The sequence below is a fragment of the Syngnathus scovelli genome, chromosome 2 (assembly GCF_024217435.2).
Source record: "Syngnathus scovelli strain Florida chromosome 2, RoL_Ssco_1.2, whole genome shotgun sequence".
Lineage (NCBI taxonomy): Eukaryota > Metazoa > Chordata > Actinopteri > Syngnathiformes > Syngnathidae > Syngnathus > Syngnathus scovelli.
The window spans coordinates 12,548,336-12,566,279 of NC_090848.1; the positions used below are offsets into that span (position 1 = coordinate 12,548,336).

The window sequence follows — 17,944 nt, forward strand, 5'->3', positions numbered from 1 at the left end:
CCCATGCGGCAAATGAGAAGCGCGCAGCACCATCGAAGCAGTAAAATGGAGAACCCGAGTGGAGACACTGTAGAACGCACGCAATGAATCGCTGCAAGGAAATCGCGCTATGTGACTAAAGCATGGACGTGAAATTACACAGAGAATCGTAGGAAGCGTTTGTGTGAGGATCTTTTGTGATCCGTTGCTTTAGAAAACAATACTCGCGCTGTTTTCACCTCGGTGTCTAAAATGGCAGCGAGTTTTTTTTTCTTCAAGACTGCATGCTCCTCCTCCTGCTTGGATCATAATGCGTCATGTGACGCCACAGGGCCCTCGTCCAGTCACATTAGAGCAGAGAACGTCAGAGGAGCAAAACAAGGGGCTGGAGCCAGCCGGCTTGTTCGGGCTCAACCGATTTTCTGGCTCAGCAAGACGGTCGGGAAATGCGGGGACTCCTGCCATTGTACCGGGGCCTTTGCTCCGGCGGGGCTGGCCGTCACGCGAGGCCAATCGCTGCAATATTCGGTTCTCGCTGCGGCTTTTGCGGAACTAATAGCAAGGTACGGATGTAACGGCTCCCGAGCTTGCCTAGAAAAAAGGATGTTGACAAGGCGATCGCTGGTTTGTGCAGTTACATTTCCTTAAGGATCATCGAATTGAGACTGTGTTTAATGCTACGTGTGTTTTGGAATGTGCACTGCTGGCGACCACAAAAGAGGACCCAAACTTGTTTTGTTTGGCCAATTCGATCAGCGACACTGCTCTAGCGTGTTGTTCCCAGATTTTATTGTCACACTGTAACACACTGAAGGTTGCTGCTCAAAGTTGTTTTGGCGCATCGCACTGCCATGTTACTTAAAGCGCTCACACACACGAGATGCGGCTCTTTGTGAGTCCTGCATCCAAATAACACAAATTTGTATTTAGTCAACACAAAAAGACCCCCAGATATTTTTACAAGTTGTATATTGGCACACTTATTGCCGACCTTTAAATTGTTGCAAATATATATTTAAACAGAATAAGAATACTTTAGCTAATACTGAGCATTTAAGTATAAATAAATAAATAAATATAAATATATATATATATATATATATGTGTGTGTGTGTGTGTGTGTATACACATATATAGTATATATACACACACACACATATATATATATACACACACACACACACACACATATATAATTGCAACTGTCTTTTTCACAACTACATGCAAAGTGGTTCAAAGGTATCCAATGTGTTTTGTTCTCAGCCACAGCCAAACTTTGGCTTGTTGTTTGACATTGATGGCGTTCTCCTCCGTGGAAGGATGCTGATCCCTGCTGCCAAAAAAGCCTTTGAGAAGTTAGTGGACTCACAAGGACAGTTTGTAGTGCCGCTGGTGTTTGTTACAAATGCTGGGAATTGCCTCAGGCAAACAAAAGCAGATCAGCTCTCCCACATCCTTGGCGTATCAGTGAGTTGATAAAGAACATGTTGGTTTAGTTATCCATTCATTCAGTCCTTCTATTTATGAACAGCTTCATACTCATTACAGATCACTCAAGATCAAGTCATTATGTCACACAGTCCACTGCGGATGTTCAAGAAATTCCATGACAAGTGTGTGCTGGTGTCAGGTCAAGGCCCAGTTCTGGAAATTGCCAAAAAGTATCCTTCATTAATTATTATTATTATTTTTAAGTATGATCTGTTTAAATGGTTGTAATTTCAATGATGTTTTTCCTTAATTCTCTCTCAGTCTAGGCTTCAATAACGTCATCAGTATTGACATGTTGAGGGAATCATTCCCACTTCTGGACATGGTGGACCACAACAGAAGACCCAAACTACCGGTGAGAGGATCACATCAATCCATCAGTTTAGCTATTTAAAATAACAGCTGTTAATTCATGTTGATGTTACAAGGTTTGTCCTGGCTAAAAACAGAAAATGATGGTGTGTCAAAGTGCTTAACTCATTTTAAAACTGAGCTATGTATTGATCCAGAATATTGTGTCATGGGACAATAAACTATGACCTGTTCTGGCTTGAATTCGAAAATTATGATTCAATGTTCAGAGAAGAAGAAATGTGATACTTTCTGACCCTTTTAATAGGAAAATATTTACCTTTTATTTTTAAGTATGGTAATCAATTCAGAAATTATCACATTGTCATTTTTACTCGTAAGTTTATAATACCATGTAAATATTATTTTTTTTCAATTGTGCTTTACTGTACAATGAACATGTACATTCATACGAAATTTCAAGCATTTTTGGTTAAAAGATCTATTTACATCAACTGTTTGTATTGTAAATGTATGAAAAACCTTGAAAGAGGACTGCCTTTCATGTTCTTGCCAAATCACAAATTATATTTAAAACAGCCATATCTTCTCGAAAAATTTCAATTCGATCTTTTTCTAAAATCGCTCAGCTCTCTTGTTGACAGTAATCACGCTTCAGCAAACCTAAGTCATGTCATGTCAAGTCACACTGCATCAAATCACATTAAAAACGTATACCCCCTCAGTCACATTAAAAAAAAAAAAAAAGTGTCTCTGAAAAGATAAGGATGTGCAAATGAACTTAAAAGTATCACTCAACATTACATTAAGTTAAAGTTAATTTATCTCTTTGCAGTCCAGTCCTGTAGGTAACCTTCCCAAGGTTGAGGGTGAGTATTCTTTCCTTCTCTGGAAGATCTCAAAAAGCCTCCAAAAGGATTTTGAAGCCACATTTAGATAATCTATCTACCATGCTTGTTTGTTAAGATTTTTTTTTTCCTGATATCATTTCATCCATGCAGCCGTGGTTCTGTTCGGGGAGCCAATTCGATGGGAGACCAATCTCCAGCTCATCATAGATATTTTGCTCACCAATGGCAATCTCAGTGCCCTTCACCAAACCCAAAATGTACCTCACCTGCCACTGTTGGCTTGCAACATGGACCTGTTATGGATGGCCGAGGCACAGTCTCCAAGGTAAATCTCCTGCTTCAGCAAGTTTCATTGTTTTGGAAATAGTTGAGAAAAGTTATTCATCTGTTTTATTATTATTATTTTTACCCTCCATATTTTGTATCAGATTTGGCCATGGCACATTTCTCGTGTGCTTAGAGAATATCTATAAAAAGATCACAGGTAAAGACCTCAAGTATGAGGCCCTGATGGGAAAACCAAGTGAGCTGACTTACCATTTCGCTGAGTTCCTCATCCGAGGTCAGGCCATGCAGAGACAGTGGAAACGTCCCATCACATCCCTCTATGCTATAGGGTAAGATTTTTTGGGGCACACAGGTAAATCAGTAACAGCCACTGTTTTGTGATAAATGCAATTGTCTCCTTTTTCATGGACATTATCTGTTAATCGTGCCAGAAGTGCTGAATAATATCCCCCCCGTCCTTCGTTGTATTTGTAGGGATAATCTAATGACTGACATCTACGGCGCTAACTTGTACAACCGCTACCTGGACGTGAGAGTTGCCAGAAAAAGCCCCAAAGCCATCGCCAAGATGGCGGCCGCCACAGGCTCCACCGCCGCAGTGCCCGCGGAGGATGACATCGATAACATGTGGGAGAGCGAGCTGGCGTTGCCCGCTGCCACTTCCTGTAAATCGGTCTTAGTCTGCACGGGCGTGTACGACCCCACAGCTGAGGTGCCAAATGACGCGAGCCACTGCATCAAAGAGACAGTTTTCCACGGCCACCGGGACTTTCGCTTCGACCCTGCTCTGGTGGAGCCGGGCCACATTGTGCAAGATGTGGCTGAAGCCGTTGAGCTCATTTTTGAGAAAGAAAGGTTTGTGCCTAAATAGAGAACGACATTAAGGGAGGGTAGGCTCCCGCCCGTTACACTGTGGACGTTGTTTAACCACCGCCGAGGGTTTGAAACTCTCAGAAGTGGTCCGAATAGGAAAATTTAAAAAATGCTTCTACTGCAGTAAGCTGATATCTGGCTTTTGTGATAGTTGCCTGGATTTCTTTAATGGAACTGCCTTGTTTTACTCTATTCAATATTTTTTAGTCCACATTGATGTTGGTACTAAAAAACCTGAGATCATCCTATATTTGTTACAAGAGTTTACTGTTTTTATCAAGCATTGGACCATTGTGGAGGCCATCTTTGAGCATAGCACTACAATTGTTTACATGTTTTAACCCCTAAAAATCTATGCATGATCATGACAAACCTGTACTGTATGAACAAACTGTTGGCTGTGCAATATTGTCCCCGAGTAGTTTTGCATTGTGCATACTTAGGAAAGAGAGACTTGACCAGTATTTTTATCTTTGTCTCATGTTACCTGTTCACCGTTACACGCGAACCCTACCTTTAACATCAAAACTTCACTTTGTTATCCATATTTGACCATTTGTAATGTTTTCTTCATTGTAAATAGTGTAACTCGAAAAAATATACGCAAGCATTGCAAACGAGTGTAATCTTTAATCAGCCATATGGACTTGTAATTATCTGCTATGAAATGAGCTGTGGAGGTCCAAAATTTTCTTTATATTCTATGCACCTTACTAGACTAGAGATGGTATGCTGATTAATATTGCGTTTTTCAAATATGAATAAAGCAAGCAAAATCCACCTGTTTCTATCCACTGCTGTCGACGGAAAGACATCACAGAGCCTAAAGTTTGGTAATGTGAGGTTTGCAAAATTAGCCCTGGGGCACTTGCGATGTCATTTATAGTTGACAGCAAGTGGCAAAATGGCCACCCCCGTAGGATGAATAATCTTTTGTTCCTGCTTAATTCATATCCCACAAACACAATAGTAATCAGAATGCCACGATTGGACAGGCATTGCAAATACATTTTCTGACTTTAAATAATTTCCATGAACTCAGGGATCATTTCATAGTTTAGAATAACGGACTGCCTTAAAGTACAAGAAAATAAGGGAACACCTCAAATTTACAATTCAAATGATTCCATCTTTATTATTATAGGAGAGTCTCCTATTTGAACTTTTGTAGTGTAGTTTTCATGAAATGTCTTTCAATAGGTGCCTCAGATAGCCTTAATCTTAATATTGTGTTTCTTCTGCAACACATCAAGCACCTGTGGAAGTAACTCCACGTTGACAGGATGCCTTTCCAGATCCTCAGTGAGTAGCTGAAAATGTTGATTGACAGCTGACAGCCTCCTCCTGTGTCTCACCCGCAGTGGATGTAAAGAGTCAGCTTCGAGTCGCGAGTGTCTTTCCTCAATGTTAAGCGTGAAGGTGCAGTTTTTGGCCAGTCTCAAGCTCCACAGAAGCAGAACAATGAGGCAGCTGAGCATTACTCCCATCACAGCAGCAGAGGTGATACTACCGCAACCTCTCGGGGCGCACGGGATAAAGTAGTCATCAGTGAGTTCTGTGATAGCTTTCTGAGCCACTGAGCTGGGAGTGACGCATATGGGCTCCTGAGAGACAGCAGCCCTGTTTCGCAAAAGCCAGTTCCTCATGTATTCAATGCCGCAGTCACAGTGAAAAGGATTACCGGCAAGGGAGACACGTTGAAGGCCCAGCGCTTTGTCAAACAGGCCCGAGGGGATGGTGATGAGGCCGATATCCTCCGCAAGGAGCTCCGTGGTGTCTGATGGCAGAGGAGGCAACTCCCTGAGATCAGGAGAGGTGCAGTTGACGAGCAAACCAGCAGGCTGGAGGGTTGTGCACAGGCAGGCCTGACCAAGAGCCGGTGCGGTGTGCAGTGCGGCCCAGAACAGGAGGTGTGCTAGTACCGCACCAGAGAGCATCCTGAAAGATAACAAAACTGAATGAATAAATTCATAGCACAACGGAAATGCGGAACAAACAATTTCAGTTTCAGAAAAGCTGGATTCAACATTTGTGGGAAATTATACTCATCAAAAGAGCTTTAATGCAACATATGTACTTTTACGAGAGTATTTTTGTTACAAGCTGCATTCTACCCACTTTTTATCCGAAGCAAGGCTTTAAAGAACCTCATTTACAGGACACCTGTCAGAAATGAAGCAATTTACACATGTGAATTGGAGTTCGTCTGCAACTTGCTCAGTGCATATTCAAAATGTGCAGGAAGAAAAGCAATCTACAAAGATAAGTTGGCATAACTCGTGTTGAATACAATCAAATGGATGAATATCTTGATGTAGCGCTTACACAGCTGTTGCCGTAACAAAGAGCCTTTCAGAACACACACACACACACACACACACACACACACACACACACACACACACACAAAGAATAAAATGGATGTCAGCGCGTCTGATAAACATGGGTGTCCCCAAAAAGTAGAGTTAGAATTACAGTAGAGTAGGGTTTCAAACTCAGTTTTAGGTTCAAAGTAAGGTTTCAAACTCATCTCGGGTTTCAAACTAGGGTTAGGGTTTTAAAGTACGGGTTCAAAATTAGGCTAGTGTCACGGATCGGATGGAAATGGAGCAGGACGACCAAGCGCAGCTTGGACCAGGGTTTAATAAAGAACGCAAACTAAGACTCGGCAACTGACATGACTTAACAAAACCTAACAACAAGACCGACCAAAAAGACGTGAAACAAAAAGACATCATGACATGAACACACCACGCACACAATAACCCGACCGGCGTGAGGGGCAGACAGGACTTATATACACAACAGGTAACAAGAGGCAGGTGGGAATAATCAAACTCATCATGGGCACACAGGAAGGGAGGGGCGAGCACACAGACAGAAACCAAGACAACCGACACTTAGTGGAACAGCTGGGGCTAAGGTGTGACAGCTAGAGTCTCAAAGTAGGGTTTTAAACTAGATTTAGGGTTTTAAAGTTGGGTTTAAAACTAGGGTTAGGGTTTAATACAATACTAGGGTTAGGGTTTCAACCTTGGGCTTCAAAGTAGGGTTTTAAAGTAAGATCAGGGATTTAAAGGAGTGTCCAAAACTAGAGTTGGGGTTTTAAACTAAGGTTTCAATTTTGGGGATAGGGTAGGGTTTTTAAGTAGGTTCAGGTTTTCAAAGTTTCAAATTGGGGTTAGGAATTCATATTAGTGTAGGATTTCAATTATCTGCTTCAAACCTGGGTTATAGTTTCAAAGTGGAATTTTAAACAAGGCAGTTTTAAGGGTGTATTTTGTATTTCTATAGGCCTTAGCAATGGATATTAAACAATTTTAAGCAGGCATCACAATCAACATTTTAAGTGTAGACAGAATTCACATGCTATGTATGAGGCCTTCTGAAATTTTAGGTGGTAAAGCCAAAAGTAAATCAAACAGAAGTAAACCAACCTTTCACGGACAAACCACCAGTGTGATTTCTCATGATCTCTGTGCTGTCGACATCCTCGAATTCTTCTTATTTATTCGTCCAGGCCAGCATTGCACTGAGAAGTTAAATACTGAACATTCAGCTCTGATGTGTTTTAGTATGACGAGTGGCCCTATGATGGGAATCCCTCTGGTCGGATGAGATAAGAGTTTATCTTTTTCAAAAAAAAAGGGCCAATGAGGCGCTCACACATTTCCTAGTAACTAGCTATGGAGGCACTACACTACATCACTTATCGGGATCACTCTTTCTTATATTATTTATTTGTAATGGGAATTTAGATACAAACCAAACTTAAAAGAAAAACGTGACAGTTCAGCAAGAGCACGTTTTGTACCACAGTCACGTTACGGGTCTACTTTTAACCTGCAGGTGGCGCAACGGCGCTATCTTCGGCTGTCACTGACTTAGTGATGTGCATTCCAGTTCTTTTAAGCAAACTGAATCTTTAGAATCAGTTCACTCAAAAGATTCGTTCAAACGAACTGCGTAACAGAAATCATCAAGTTGGGTCGGCAGAAATGACAAAAGCCATATCATAAGTCATATATTTGTTTATTTTGCGTTCTCAACATTGTCACAGTTGAAGTTTTACAATAACTGGGGTCTTACTGACTCACTACTCACTGTACAAACAGAATGCACACATAAATGAGGCCATTCTTGTATTTTCTTTTTTTTCCTTCTTCTTTTAATTAGTCTCACACCAGAACGAACAGGTCGCGGTAAGATTCATTTGTCTGGTGTTGTTGTATGTGTATGTCTGCACGGAAGGAGCATGATGGAAATGGCAGCGAACTTTTCTAACAGTCAGCTTTTGATCTCTACAGCAAATGTCGATTCCCGAGACAATCGATATGTTCAGCCCTCACTCATTCTATGAGGGGATGTTTTTACATCCTGATCAAAACTGCAGATATCAGAATAAAGTATGGATCGTATTCACACTATGTACAGTATCATATAACCACCAACTTGGTCCCTTTACACCTTCATAAAGATAAATCCTCCATCCAAGCAGTTTGCACATCCAAATCTCATATTTACACAACGAAAGCCCTCAGCTAAGGAAGTGCAACGTTCTTTATGTTTATAATGTACACACAATGGCTTTGTTGATGAAATGCATTCCGAGCTTTAATATTAACCAGCCTAACACGGGGAAAAAAATAAAAAAACACGGCAACGTTGGCAAACTCCAAATTATAAAAAACAAAACTAAGCCAGTTTCTATGATAGGCTGATCTCCTCCCCCCTCCCCCCATTTGTCTCACAGTGAATAGGACATGTGATGCATCGGATCCATGCAGTGCATTGTTGGGGTTCCTTTTCACAAAGAAATGACTGTAGACACGCACCATACACGAACGGAACATGAGGGTCCAAATCATAGCAAAACACGGAACTCAATAGAAAGAAACATTCAGCTCCTGTCTGATATGTGAGAATCAGGAAGGTGAAAGCCTGATTGATGGCCATGAATTTTTTTTTCGTGATTCTTAATATACCTGTACAACCTGAATAATTGGAACAAATTGTCTACTGTTACCAATGTGCACACTAGAATAGACTCTTATTTGTCGAATGTATAAAGTTATTCTTTACATACTCCAAGTTTCTTTGTTCAGTATACATTTCTGCGGTACAACTGCATTTATTATTAAAAGAAAGATTATTTTATGTGCTTATCCAGCAAAATATACCTGGCCAAGAAGTAGCTACTCCTTTAATAAAATATATACACACATTCCTCCTCACTCTATCTTCCCCTTGTAGGTACTCCTAAATAAGGGGGGGAGTTGCTTTATCACCTGGACAACAGAAGACTTCCACTCTCAGTACAAGTCTGCATTTGGGAACATGATTGCACTTAAAACTTACTGGTAACACTGATTTGTTATACAATGTGCAGAGGACAGCCTCACATCAATAACAGTACATGCAAAAAAATCACTAGACATTCCACCAGGGCTCTGAGCCTGCAGCGAGCATTAATTTAGACAGAGAGGGGCCGAAAAACAAAAATAAATAATGACACAAAACAAACAAACAAATCGCACGAATCTTAGGGACACTTTGCGTGTTCCTAATCAGTACAAGGATATTGCACATATGATACAAAAATTATTTACTATGTCAGATTTAAGTCACTCACCAAAAACTTGTTGGTGAGGGAAAAAAAAAACAGCAAAAAAAAATTTCTAGTCGGGTTTAATTAGTGGAGATGGCAGCTGTTACTTATAACCTCTGCATTTCTTTCAACATTCATGCTCCAAGCCTCTGTCTAAAATATTTTACGAGTCGCAACGACAAATTTGTACTTTAAAGTGGCTCGTGGGCAAGAAGAATCAATGTAGTGGCGTTGCAACAGCTGCCATCTCAAAGCTCCTTCTTCTCCCTTGGAAAGGCCAAACTCCCAAGATAGATTAGAGGCTGATTTCACTGCTTGCGCATCTACAGCTTTGCTACCCCAGAGTCAGTATAATACTGATAACTTTTTGCTGATAATAATTGTAGGTATAATCTTACAAATTACTCACGACATACTGTACAGCAAGTCTTGACTAAATAGATTATGCGTTAATAATTGGCACATTTATGTATGAGCGCTAGGAGACAACACGTACAGCTGTCATCTACGGTAAATACAGCACTAGAACTAATAGAACTCAGACATCGCTCACCTGTCCTCCGCTTTGAGTCAAATAATTATATCTTCATTACATGTGAGCTCAATCGGAGGCAGGGATAAATAGCATCCAAACTGAAAAAGTTGTGCACCACAATGTCGCCATCATTGTTGTGCCAGGGTTGTCTTTCCTCCTGATTACATGGAGGCTGTGGAAAGGGGCAGCCCGCCGATGTGTGCGCATGTGTGTGTACAGATCCACCCGCCGCCAATGATGAGGGGGAGAGGGCGCGGGTGGGGGGGGGGGGGGGGGGGGGGACAAACCCGGAATCAAACATACTAGTAATAAAGGCCCCTGGTGGGATAGTTGTGGTCCAATTGTCCATCCTGCCTATTAGTTGGACGTGGAGGTGAAACAGTGCCTGCAGGTGGTTTCCATGGCAGCAGCAGTAAAACACAGTGGACAGGCCGTCGTGCAAGTCGCGCCATCAGTCATCCCTTTGGTGTCAGAAACTGTCCCTCGCCGGCGGTGCCCTCCGTCGCCGTCACGTCATCACACTACGGTGCTGATGCCACTGTGTTTGCTTTTGGGTCCGCCGGGTGCTGCGCCTGCTTGCTGGCTACTGTGGTGCCCCCCACCACCACCATGCTGCGGCTGGGAGCTGTGATGAGAATGCTGGCTGTAGTGGCTGTGCTGGGCATGCGCGGGGTAGCCGGGGTGCTTGTGGTACTGCGTGTGTGGAGGTGGGTGGTAGTGGTGATGGTGGTGGTAAGGCGGCGGGTTCTGAGGGACTTGGCAGTACTGCGGGTGGTGGCCGTGGTGCGGCAGCGGCGCACCGTGCACCACCTGCGCTGTGTGGTGCAGGTTGGTTGGGTGGGGCTTGTGGGAGATGAGCGTAGGGTGGCCGGGCGGGGGGTGAGGCCCGTGGCTTTGGGAGGACGGTTTGCCTCTCTTGCTGCCAAATAGCGAGCCCAGGATGGAGGTGGATGCCGAGTTGGGGAGGGGAGGATGCTCGCGTGGCGTCCCCTCGCGCGGGGTGGCGGCTCTTCGGCGCGTGTGCGGGCTGCTAATGATGGACCCCTGCGGGGATATAGGCAACAGCACGCGCGTCAGACATGAAGCAAAACAACGGCTCTTCTGGAGGTGTCTTATTTTAAGTAGCAAAATGTTTTCAGGCATGCAAATGACAAAACGGAAATGTCTCCATGGTCTGCAGAAGAAACAGTTCAACTTCGGGGAGAGGGGAGGGTGGCGGGTGTCAAAGGCGACTTGAGAAATGTCACGGTAATAGCGCGTCTCCTGAGGACGTGTGGCAGAGTCACACATGCATCTTGTTAAAGTAAACAGAAGTCAGCGCGTGGACGCATGCAGAGGACGTGACAGGCCGACTCAAGGGCAGGACACTTCACGACAGGCCTGACCGCTCCCCCCCACCCCTTTTGTTGTCAATATGCACGCATTAACTCTCATCCTCGGACTCATGCTTAAGCTCAGACTCAAGGAAGCCGACCCGCATGATGCCTTTAAAAGCAGAATGGCATTTTTCAGGGTTCCAGACTTGAACACAACACAAGAACTCATGGGCAAATGGTGCGAGTGAGAGACCAGTGAATGAAATCCACGTCATTATTAGTCTGCCCAGCAGTAAATTGCAGACTGTGAAAGCCCCATTATTCCAGCCTTCCTAATGTTACTTAGAAGTTGTGGGTGAAGAGAGCTCTGGACAGCGAGTACAAAAGACTAGTTGGTGTCTTACTGAGCTACCCGCCTGAGAGAAGAGCAACCAAATGAAAACCGCTTGGATGGGAGTGAATGGAAGACAGAGACAGGCGACGAGGAAGGGATTAGTCGAGTCATGCTTTGCTGAGGATATGACTTTTGGTCAAAATGGCATGACCAAAACTGGAGCTGTTTGGCTTCCGAAATAAAGGGGGAGGGTGGGATCAGAGGCAGGCAACCCATGCATGCACACTACACGGAGGCAAGCAGGTGTAAGGCATCCCAGGAAGAAAAAATACATGATCCAAACAAATGGACTGAGTCTATGAAGCAAAGAAGGCGTCAGACCAAAAAGAAATGGTGTGTTTTCACAGTGCACATCATCACATGAAGAGTAGCTTGGAGACCAGCTGCTTCCAACTTACTTCCATATTGCTGTCTAGTGATCCTGCACTGCTGCGACGCCCCCGCTTGCCTGGCCGAGACATGCAATACCACAGATTAGAGATCGACAGCAACTCCTGGAGCAACTACAGACGCTCGGGCCGCCTGCCGCTCCAGTAGGGGGCAGCGCAGCGCATTGTGACTGTGAGTAAGGCCCCAGTATGGGCGGGAAGTGGCTGGACCCTGGGTATACTGGCTGTTTGGCTGTTTCTCAATGTGCATTGTTGTGTACTTGAGAAACTTTGGACCAAGAACATTGCGTTCCAAGTCAAAGTCGAAATCTAGCTGTACAAGGATCAGGACGTGCTCCTCGCGCTGACTCGTTCAGGTTGCCGGCTATCCTGGGGGTGCGTTGCGTTTCGCAAAGTCGTCTAAAAGGCTGTTCTCGGAGAGCATTCTTTCGACCTGTTACTTCTTTCCAACGTTGCTATTGAGAAACAGCCACAAAACCGCCATGTTTTTACTCGGAAGTAGCATCTTTGTACGGGTTACAATTTCAAGCGCATTTCCCACTAACAGCTCAGTCAAATGGTAGGCAAAGAATTGGAATTGAATGGATGACGTCAGATAGGCCAACAAATCCCAAATAATGTTTCGCCGACATTTTCCCCCAAGCTGTCTTGATTAAATGTGACAAGCTTTCCGTTTCCAAATGACCAAAACAGCCTCAGTGACAGTCACAAAGGAGGGGATACATCAAAAGCAATACAGTGGCTGTTACACATGGGATGTACAGGCATTATTAAGAGGGGCTGAGGGCTATCGTTAGGCACACTCAGCCAATGATACATGACCAGTAATTACACATAAACAGGAAAATACCTGATGTGTATGGAAATAACGGTAAATACACATGGAATGTAGTATGGCAGGAAAAGAAATCAAAGAAACCCCCAACGAGCAACATCCGGCGTGGGAAACAAGGACGAAAGCTATTGACCGATCTATCGCTTTGCATTACAGCTTAAGCAACAGTGAGACAAAGCCTGGATTGGATTTCATTCAAGAGAATCACTTGATAACTTCAAGTAGCTTCTGCATCAGGGCGGATTTGTTTGCATGACAAATATTCATGAGAGGAAATGGGACAGGATTTCTCTACTCAAAATATCATGACAATGTGCTCGGATGAAAGAAAATGTAAAGATGCAAAGTGGTTTGGAAAAAACAAAAGTGAACATGAATGGACTTGCTCCTCATCTCATGGTCAGTGGTCGAGGGTTGCCTGTCAGTTTGTTTCATCGCGACAGAACAACTAACCGACTGTGAATACATACACTTTGATTGTTTTTATCATTATGTAGTAGGCTGACTTCACGGTGTTCTTAACGGCGCCAGAATTATGACACAATGTAGAAAGATTGCATTCATAGACAGGCTACTGCAACCATCTTCATCCTTGACTACAGTTTCAAAATAAAAGGAACCACAAACAATAGGGGGCTCTACTTGCACCCATGACATTTGCAGTGCTATACAAATTGCTGGGCTTAACCTTTAATTTGATGATATTTCAGTCAATCAAAGGTCCGCATCACACCGAGCAACGTGGTTAAAACAGACTGCAGAGGACCACCGCAAAAAAAAAAAAAAAAAACTGGCAGCAACTTGCTCCACACCAAACTTGTTTGTTCCAAAAAAAGATGGCAAGGGGCAACAAAAGAGTGGGAAAGTTGAGGAATGCTTATTAAAACAACAACAACAACACCTGTTTGGAACATTCCACACGTGAACAGGATAATTGAAAACAAGTGAGCGCCATGATTGGGTATTAAAGGTGCATCCCCAAAGCATGGATGGAGCCAGGTTCACTATTTGCGAGAGCAAATCATTTAAGAACCTTTCTCAACATATAATTGCAAGGAATGTAAGTGTGCCATCTAAGTGGCAAGAGTAATAATTACCGTTGAAAGCCTGTGATTTTTGATCAGGCGGCACTTAAAAATCCGAATGGTTGAGTAAAGTATTTTGCCATGTGGCTGGCTTCAGGAACACTTCAGAAAAGCACTGTCAGGTAACACAGTTCATTACTACTTCTACAAATACAAGTTAATATTCTACCAGTACAGTAAAGCCAAAGCCATATATCAAAACTACCCAGCTGTGTGATTTGGAAATCATGGAAAATGAGCATCCGAATTGCCATCAGGACAAAGTTCAAAAGCTAGCCTCCGTGATGGTATCTCGATGCTGATAGAATGGTTATCTTGCACATCTGTGAAGCACCATCTGAATAAGAAATCATGTGCATGATCTAGCGATTTTTGTTTCTGAGCCCCCTTCTACAGAAATATCATCCAAAGCCTGGTGCACACCAAACAAGCAGACCGAGCGAGACGCATCCTTAACTCTGGTGCAAATCGATTAACTTAAGCTCAAAGGTGAACAATGCATAGACTTGAGCATCAGACCAGCATTAAAATGGAAGCCCAAAAAAGCGTAGCGGTATACAACTATACATAAAGATCAGTATAGGCATTAAGAAATAAATAAAAAATCACCCCACTTGATTGCTTATCTCTGTCAGTGACTTTGCGAAGCGGAGAAACTTCTGCTAGTCTTAAAATTAGATTTTAGAAGCCTTTTCTGGTGGCAGCAAATAAATATAAAACACATTGCTTGGTTAACAACTATTGTTTTGAAAAGTTAAGTGTTTTGCCTAACAATCCACCACAACTATTGTCCAATTACTTCTTTTATACCAACTTAAGATACTTGTTTGATTTGAAAGAGTATTTGATCCAAGATGTCCATGGTAACAAAATCAAAATATCATTATCACTTGTTGCTCTTCTACCAGTCACAGTATAACTAATTGGTTCTCAACTTGCCTGAGCAAGACCTTCATTGATTTTAACGAGATTGTCAATGCTACAGGGTCAAAAGTCGATCTGCTTTATCCATTGTTTTGTTATTCACACTTCCAGCTTTCACCTGCATGCTACAATTTGCAAATATCTTCTTAAATGTCTTTGTGTGAATTGCTTTTGCTACAGTATTTGAATTTCGGACGTCTAAATGTCATTTCCCTCCCAAAGTACAACCAAGATAAACTTCATAATTTTAAGTAGAGAAACAAATGTCACTGTAGGTCACTCATAACAAACTTTGTAAAGCAAAATATCCAATGGGTGGGCGAGTGGATTCAAAAGTGCCAATGTAGCGTGCATTGAAAGAACATTTTGCTATCACAAATAAGTGGATGACAGAGGAGCTCTTTTCCTTGAAATAAATTTCTGGAAAAGACAAAAGCTGCACTGGTGGTACCTGCTTCGGAGAGATCTCGCAGGGAGCTGCTGAGGGCGCTCCTCTTCAGCCCTTCGCCCATGGCATAGGTGTCATCCAGACTCGCACGATTCATGCTGCCATTGCCAGCTTCTTTCTTCAGGCCAGAGCTCTGAGACATGCTGGGCCTCACCACCCCCTTCTGCTTCTCAAGCTCGGCTGTGAAAAGGGTCCAAAAAACACCCATGATAAGTGGTGACGGTGACTTGGCTGCCAACACAGTAATGATTCCAAATTATTTGCTAATTTTTGAAACATCTACTAGAGATGGAGAGAGGGGAGTTGGGGAGTGGGAAAAAACCCAATAAAAAAACGGCAGCTCACATTCTATTCTGTATTTCTCCATTTCCTGAACCTCAGCAATGGACTCTCGCAAGTCATCTGTGAACTTCTTGCGGTCCTGGGGGTTGGGCGCGTTGAAGTTGATGAGGACTTTGATATCCGCACCTGGAATGGCTGACGTAAGTCTGATTCCATTTGGGTAATCTGCAGAATGCAGAAGTTATGAACACACACATCCTCAGTTTATACTGAGTTGTTTCAAAGTTGACAGGGGGAAAAGAACAAACACACTAGTAAAATATATTCATTCGTTAAATTATTTCAATATTTGAATATTTCATTATTTACTTGCATCCCTGAACAGAAAAAAATGTTTTGGTGGTTGAAAGTTATACTGTACTTAAATTTCTGAAGCCTACTGAGCCAGCTCAAATGGGAGCATAAACAACTAATTCAGTTTGTTGTTCATTCTGATTCAAAATGGCAAAGACCAAAAAATTTGAGCGCTCCCCGAGTGTGCATTAAAACCCTTCAAAATGCTAATCATGTTTTCTTCCTTCCGTTTCACGTAAACGACATCTCACAGCAAGAGCACTAAAAAAAAAAACACACGTACTAAGAGCATGTAATTGTGCTTCCTGTCATCTTATGTCGCTGTCTTAGATGAACCAGATAATGAAACAAAAAAAAATTTAGGTTGCCATGACTAAAAAAAAGCCTGTAAAAAATTGTGGCTTTCAAAAGTATTTTGCCATGGATGTTGTCATATTAATAGTTTCATTTGAAGAATCTTATTGGTCTTGAGTGAATCTGACAATCGAATCAAAAGGACTTACATTGGTTTTCAAACAGCATGACTTGCATCCCATAGAGCGAAAAGGACTGTCTGAAGCTGTATGTCACAGAGTTCTTCTTCTTCTGAAAAATCTTTGTCACCTACAAAGATTCAATCAGGTGAGAATTGGTTCATGGGGAGTAAAGAGGGAATCGGAAACGAGATGAAGGGGACGTTTACCACAAGTAGGTCATTGAACAGGAAGATCTCCCGCTGATGCAGGCCCAGCTTCTGGAGCTTGTTGGGATCTGGCACTTCAAAGAGGCGGCAGTAACACACCAAGCGGCGATGGGGCAGTGATAGAACCTTCCGGTAGAAAAAAAGTATTTCTACTATAAACACAGATGAGCACATCAGTGGCCACTGTCGTCAAATGGGATGAATGACTAAAGCAGAAAATGCAGACTTATTTTGCTTGCACCATGTTTCTGGTTCTCTGTTCAGGTTACTTTTCATTTTGACATATTAGGTGACGGCAAAAATAATCGTATTTCTATGCCAAAATTATAAATACAAATAAAATGAGCGATACAGATTTCTGGGGATATTGGCTTATTTTTTTTAAGTAAACACATTTGTATATTGTATGAAAACTAACCTGAGTTTCTTATAGCTCTACAAAAGTCTTTTTTTTCTCAACCATTCAGGTAAGCTTGCTAATGGGCTTTAATAACACAACATGTTCTGCTTTTTAGTGCTCAACCTCTTATTTACACTACGTACATTTGTAATTTAAAAAATATTTAATTGTGACTAATCATGGGTAGACTTGACGGGGATAACACACTGCCATTTGCTACATTTCCCTTTCGAATTCAGACGATTGATTGTAAGCAATAGATGTAATTATTTCTCGTTAAGGTGAGCAGTGTTGATTTTGTTCTGGCAACTTACACATCCAAGGCCATGATGGAGTGATCCGATCTAAAAGCAAAAGCAAAAAAAGAAAAAAAATCGTCAGAAAATATGCATCAATAATTAACCATTCATTTTTAGAGGAAGGACACAAGGGAGGTCTGTGAGAATAGTACACACACGCAAATAGAAAAAAAGACCTAAAAAAAACATACTCAGCATGCAGCAATTGATGACTATCCTCTTATTGTATTCAAATTCCTAAAGAGATTTGTATGCGAGTATACCCCTGGGATCATCCCGCCACTAAGTGCGATTAATTTCAGCTCATCCAGTTGTTACTGGTGCAGCTGATTTCATCCCATTGGAAACCAAGTAGTCGCTAAAAGACAAACCTCTCCCAGAGGCTGCATTATTTATTCACATCATTTGGAAATGCAACCTAGGGGCTGGAACTCGGATAATTAATACACAGAAATGAAATGACAACCGACTGGTGAGTCACTTATATAGTTGTCACTAATGGCACTGCAGTCTTTTATATTTTAAAACGGTTCTCTCCCCGGGGTATGGATGATGATGTGCACACGATTTAATTGGACAAAAGCACGGGGGTGATATCC

At 42.4% G+C, this 17,944-nt stretch overlaps 3 protein-coding genes across 14 annotated transcripts in view; 1 reads left to right on the plus strand and 2 right to left on the minus strand.

Moving 5' to 3' along the window:
• The first annotated feature begins 320 nt into the window (after positions 1 to 320).
• On the plus strand, positions 321 to 4,411 carry LOC125989408 (haloacid dehalogenase-like hydrolase domain-containing 5). The gene is made up of 8 exons (XM_049755766.2): positions 321 to 542; positions 1,243 to 1,446; positions 1,528 to 1,640; positions 1,732 to 1,825; positions 2,618 to 2,651; positions 2,784 to 2,958; positions 3,062 to 3,250; positions 3,396 to 4,411. Exons 1-8 carry the CDS (start codon positions 426 to 428, stop codon positions 3,790 to 3,792), a joined length of 1,323 nt encoding a protein of 440 aa, XP_049611723.1. The 5' UTR covers positions 321 to 425; the 3' UTR covers positions 3,793 to 4,411.
• Positions 4,412 to 4,902: 491 nt separating this feature from the next.
• gp9 (glycoprotein IX platelet) lies at positions 4,903 to 7,448 on the minus strand. Of its 3 annotated transcripts, XM_049755768.1 has the most exons (3): positions 6,504 to 6,575; positions 5,913 to 5,957; positions 4,903 to 5,732 (listed from the first exon to the last, which is right to left on the minus strand). In XM_049755768.1, exon 3 carries the CDS (start codon positions 5,729 to 5,731, stop codon positions 5,000 to 5,002), a length of 732 nt encoding a protein of 243 aa, XP_049611725.1. In that variant the 5' UTR covers position 5,732; positions 5,913 to 5,957; positions 6,504 to 6,575; the 3' UTR covers positions 4,903 to 4,999. The 3 variants fall into 3 exon arrangements, with proteins under 3 accessions (XP_049611725.1, XP_049611727.1, XP_049611724.1); XM_049755770.2 differs by lacking the exons at positions 5,913 to 5,957; positions 6,504 to 6,575 and adding an exon at positions 7,232 to 7,448; XM_049755767.2 differs by lacking the exon at positions 5,913 to 5,957 and having other exon boundaries at positions 6,504 to 6,709.
• Positions 7,449 to 7,810: 362 nt separating this feature from the next.
• Positions 7,811 to 17,944, minus strand: part of LOC125989407 (IQ motif and SEC7 domain-containing protein 1) — a 73,568-nt gene continuing 63,434 nt past the window's right edge. For 9 of the 10 annotated variants that reach the window (XM_049755756.2, XM_049755757.2, XM_049755755.2 and 6 more), the window contains 7 exons: positions 17,361 to 17,390; positions 16,647 to 16,772; positions 16,468 to 16,567; positions 15,674 to 15,835; positions 15,332 to 15,508; positions 12,046 to 12,095; positions 7,811 to 10,981 (listed from right to left, as the gene is read on the minus strand). In XM_049755756.2, coding sequence (XP_049611713.1) covers positions 10,454 to 10,981; positions 12,046 to 12,095; positions 15,332 to 15,508; positions 15,674 to 15,835; positions 16,468 to 16,567; positions 16,647 to 16,772; positions 17,361 to 17,390 — 1,173 coding nt within the window. In that variant the 3' untranslated portion in view covers positions 7,811 to 10,453. The remainder of the gene's footprint in view (positions 10,982 to 12,045; positions 12,096 to 15,331; positions 15,509 to 15,673; positions 15,836 to 16,467; positions 16,568 to 16,646; positions 16,773 to 17,360; positions 17,391 to 17,944) is intronic. The other variant, XM_049755765.2, reaches the window with a different exon arrangement.

What these genes read in the sequence shown, in the direction of transcription:
- LOC125989408 (XM_049755766.2), top strand. Translation starts at nt 426, where the DNA reads ATGCGGGGACTCCTGCCATTGTACCGGGGCCTTTGCTCCGGCGGGGCT. An exon ending in CCCACATCCTTGGCGTATCA is followed by an intron (nt 1,447 to 1,527) that starts GTGAGTTGATAA and finishes TACTCATTACAG; the next exon opens with ATCACTCAAGATCAAGTCAT. An exon ending in TAACCTTCCCAAGGTTGAGG is followed by an intron (nt 2,652 to 2,783) that starts GTGAGTATTCTT and finishes TCATCCATGCAG; the next exon opens with CCGTGGTTCTGTTCGGGGAG.
- gp9 (XM_049755767.2), bottom strand. Translation starts at nt 6,532, where the DNA reads ATGATGTCTTTTTGTTTCACGTCTTTTTG. An exon ending in TTTTGTTTCACGTCTTTTTG is followed by an intron (nt 5,733 to 6,503) that starts GTCGGTCTTGTT and finishes GTTATCTTTCAG; the next exon opens with GATGCTCTCTGGTGCGGTAC.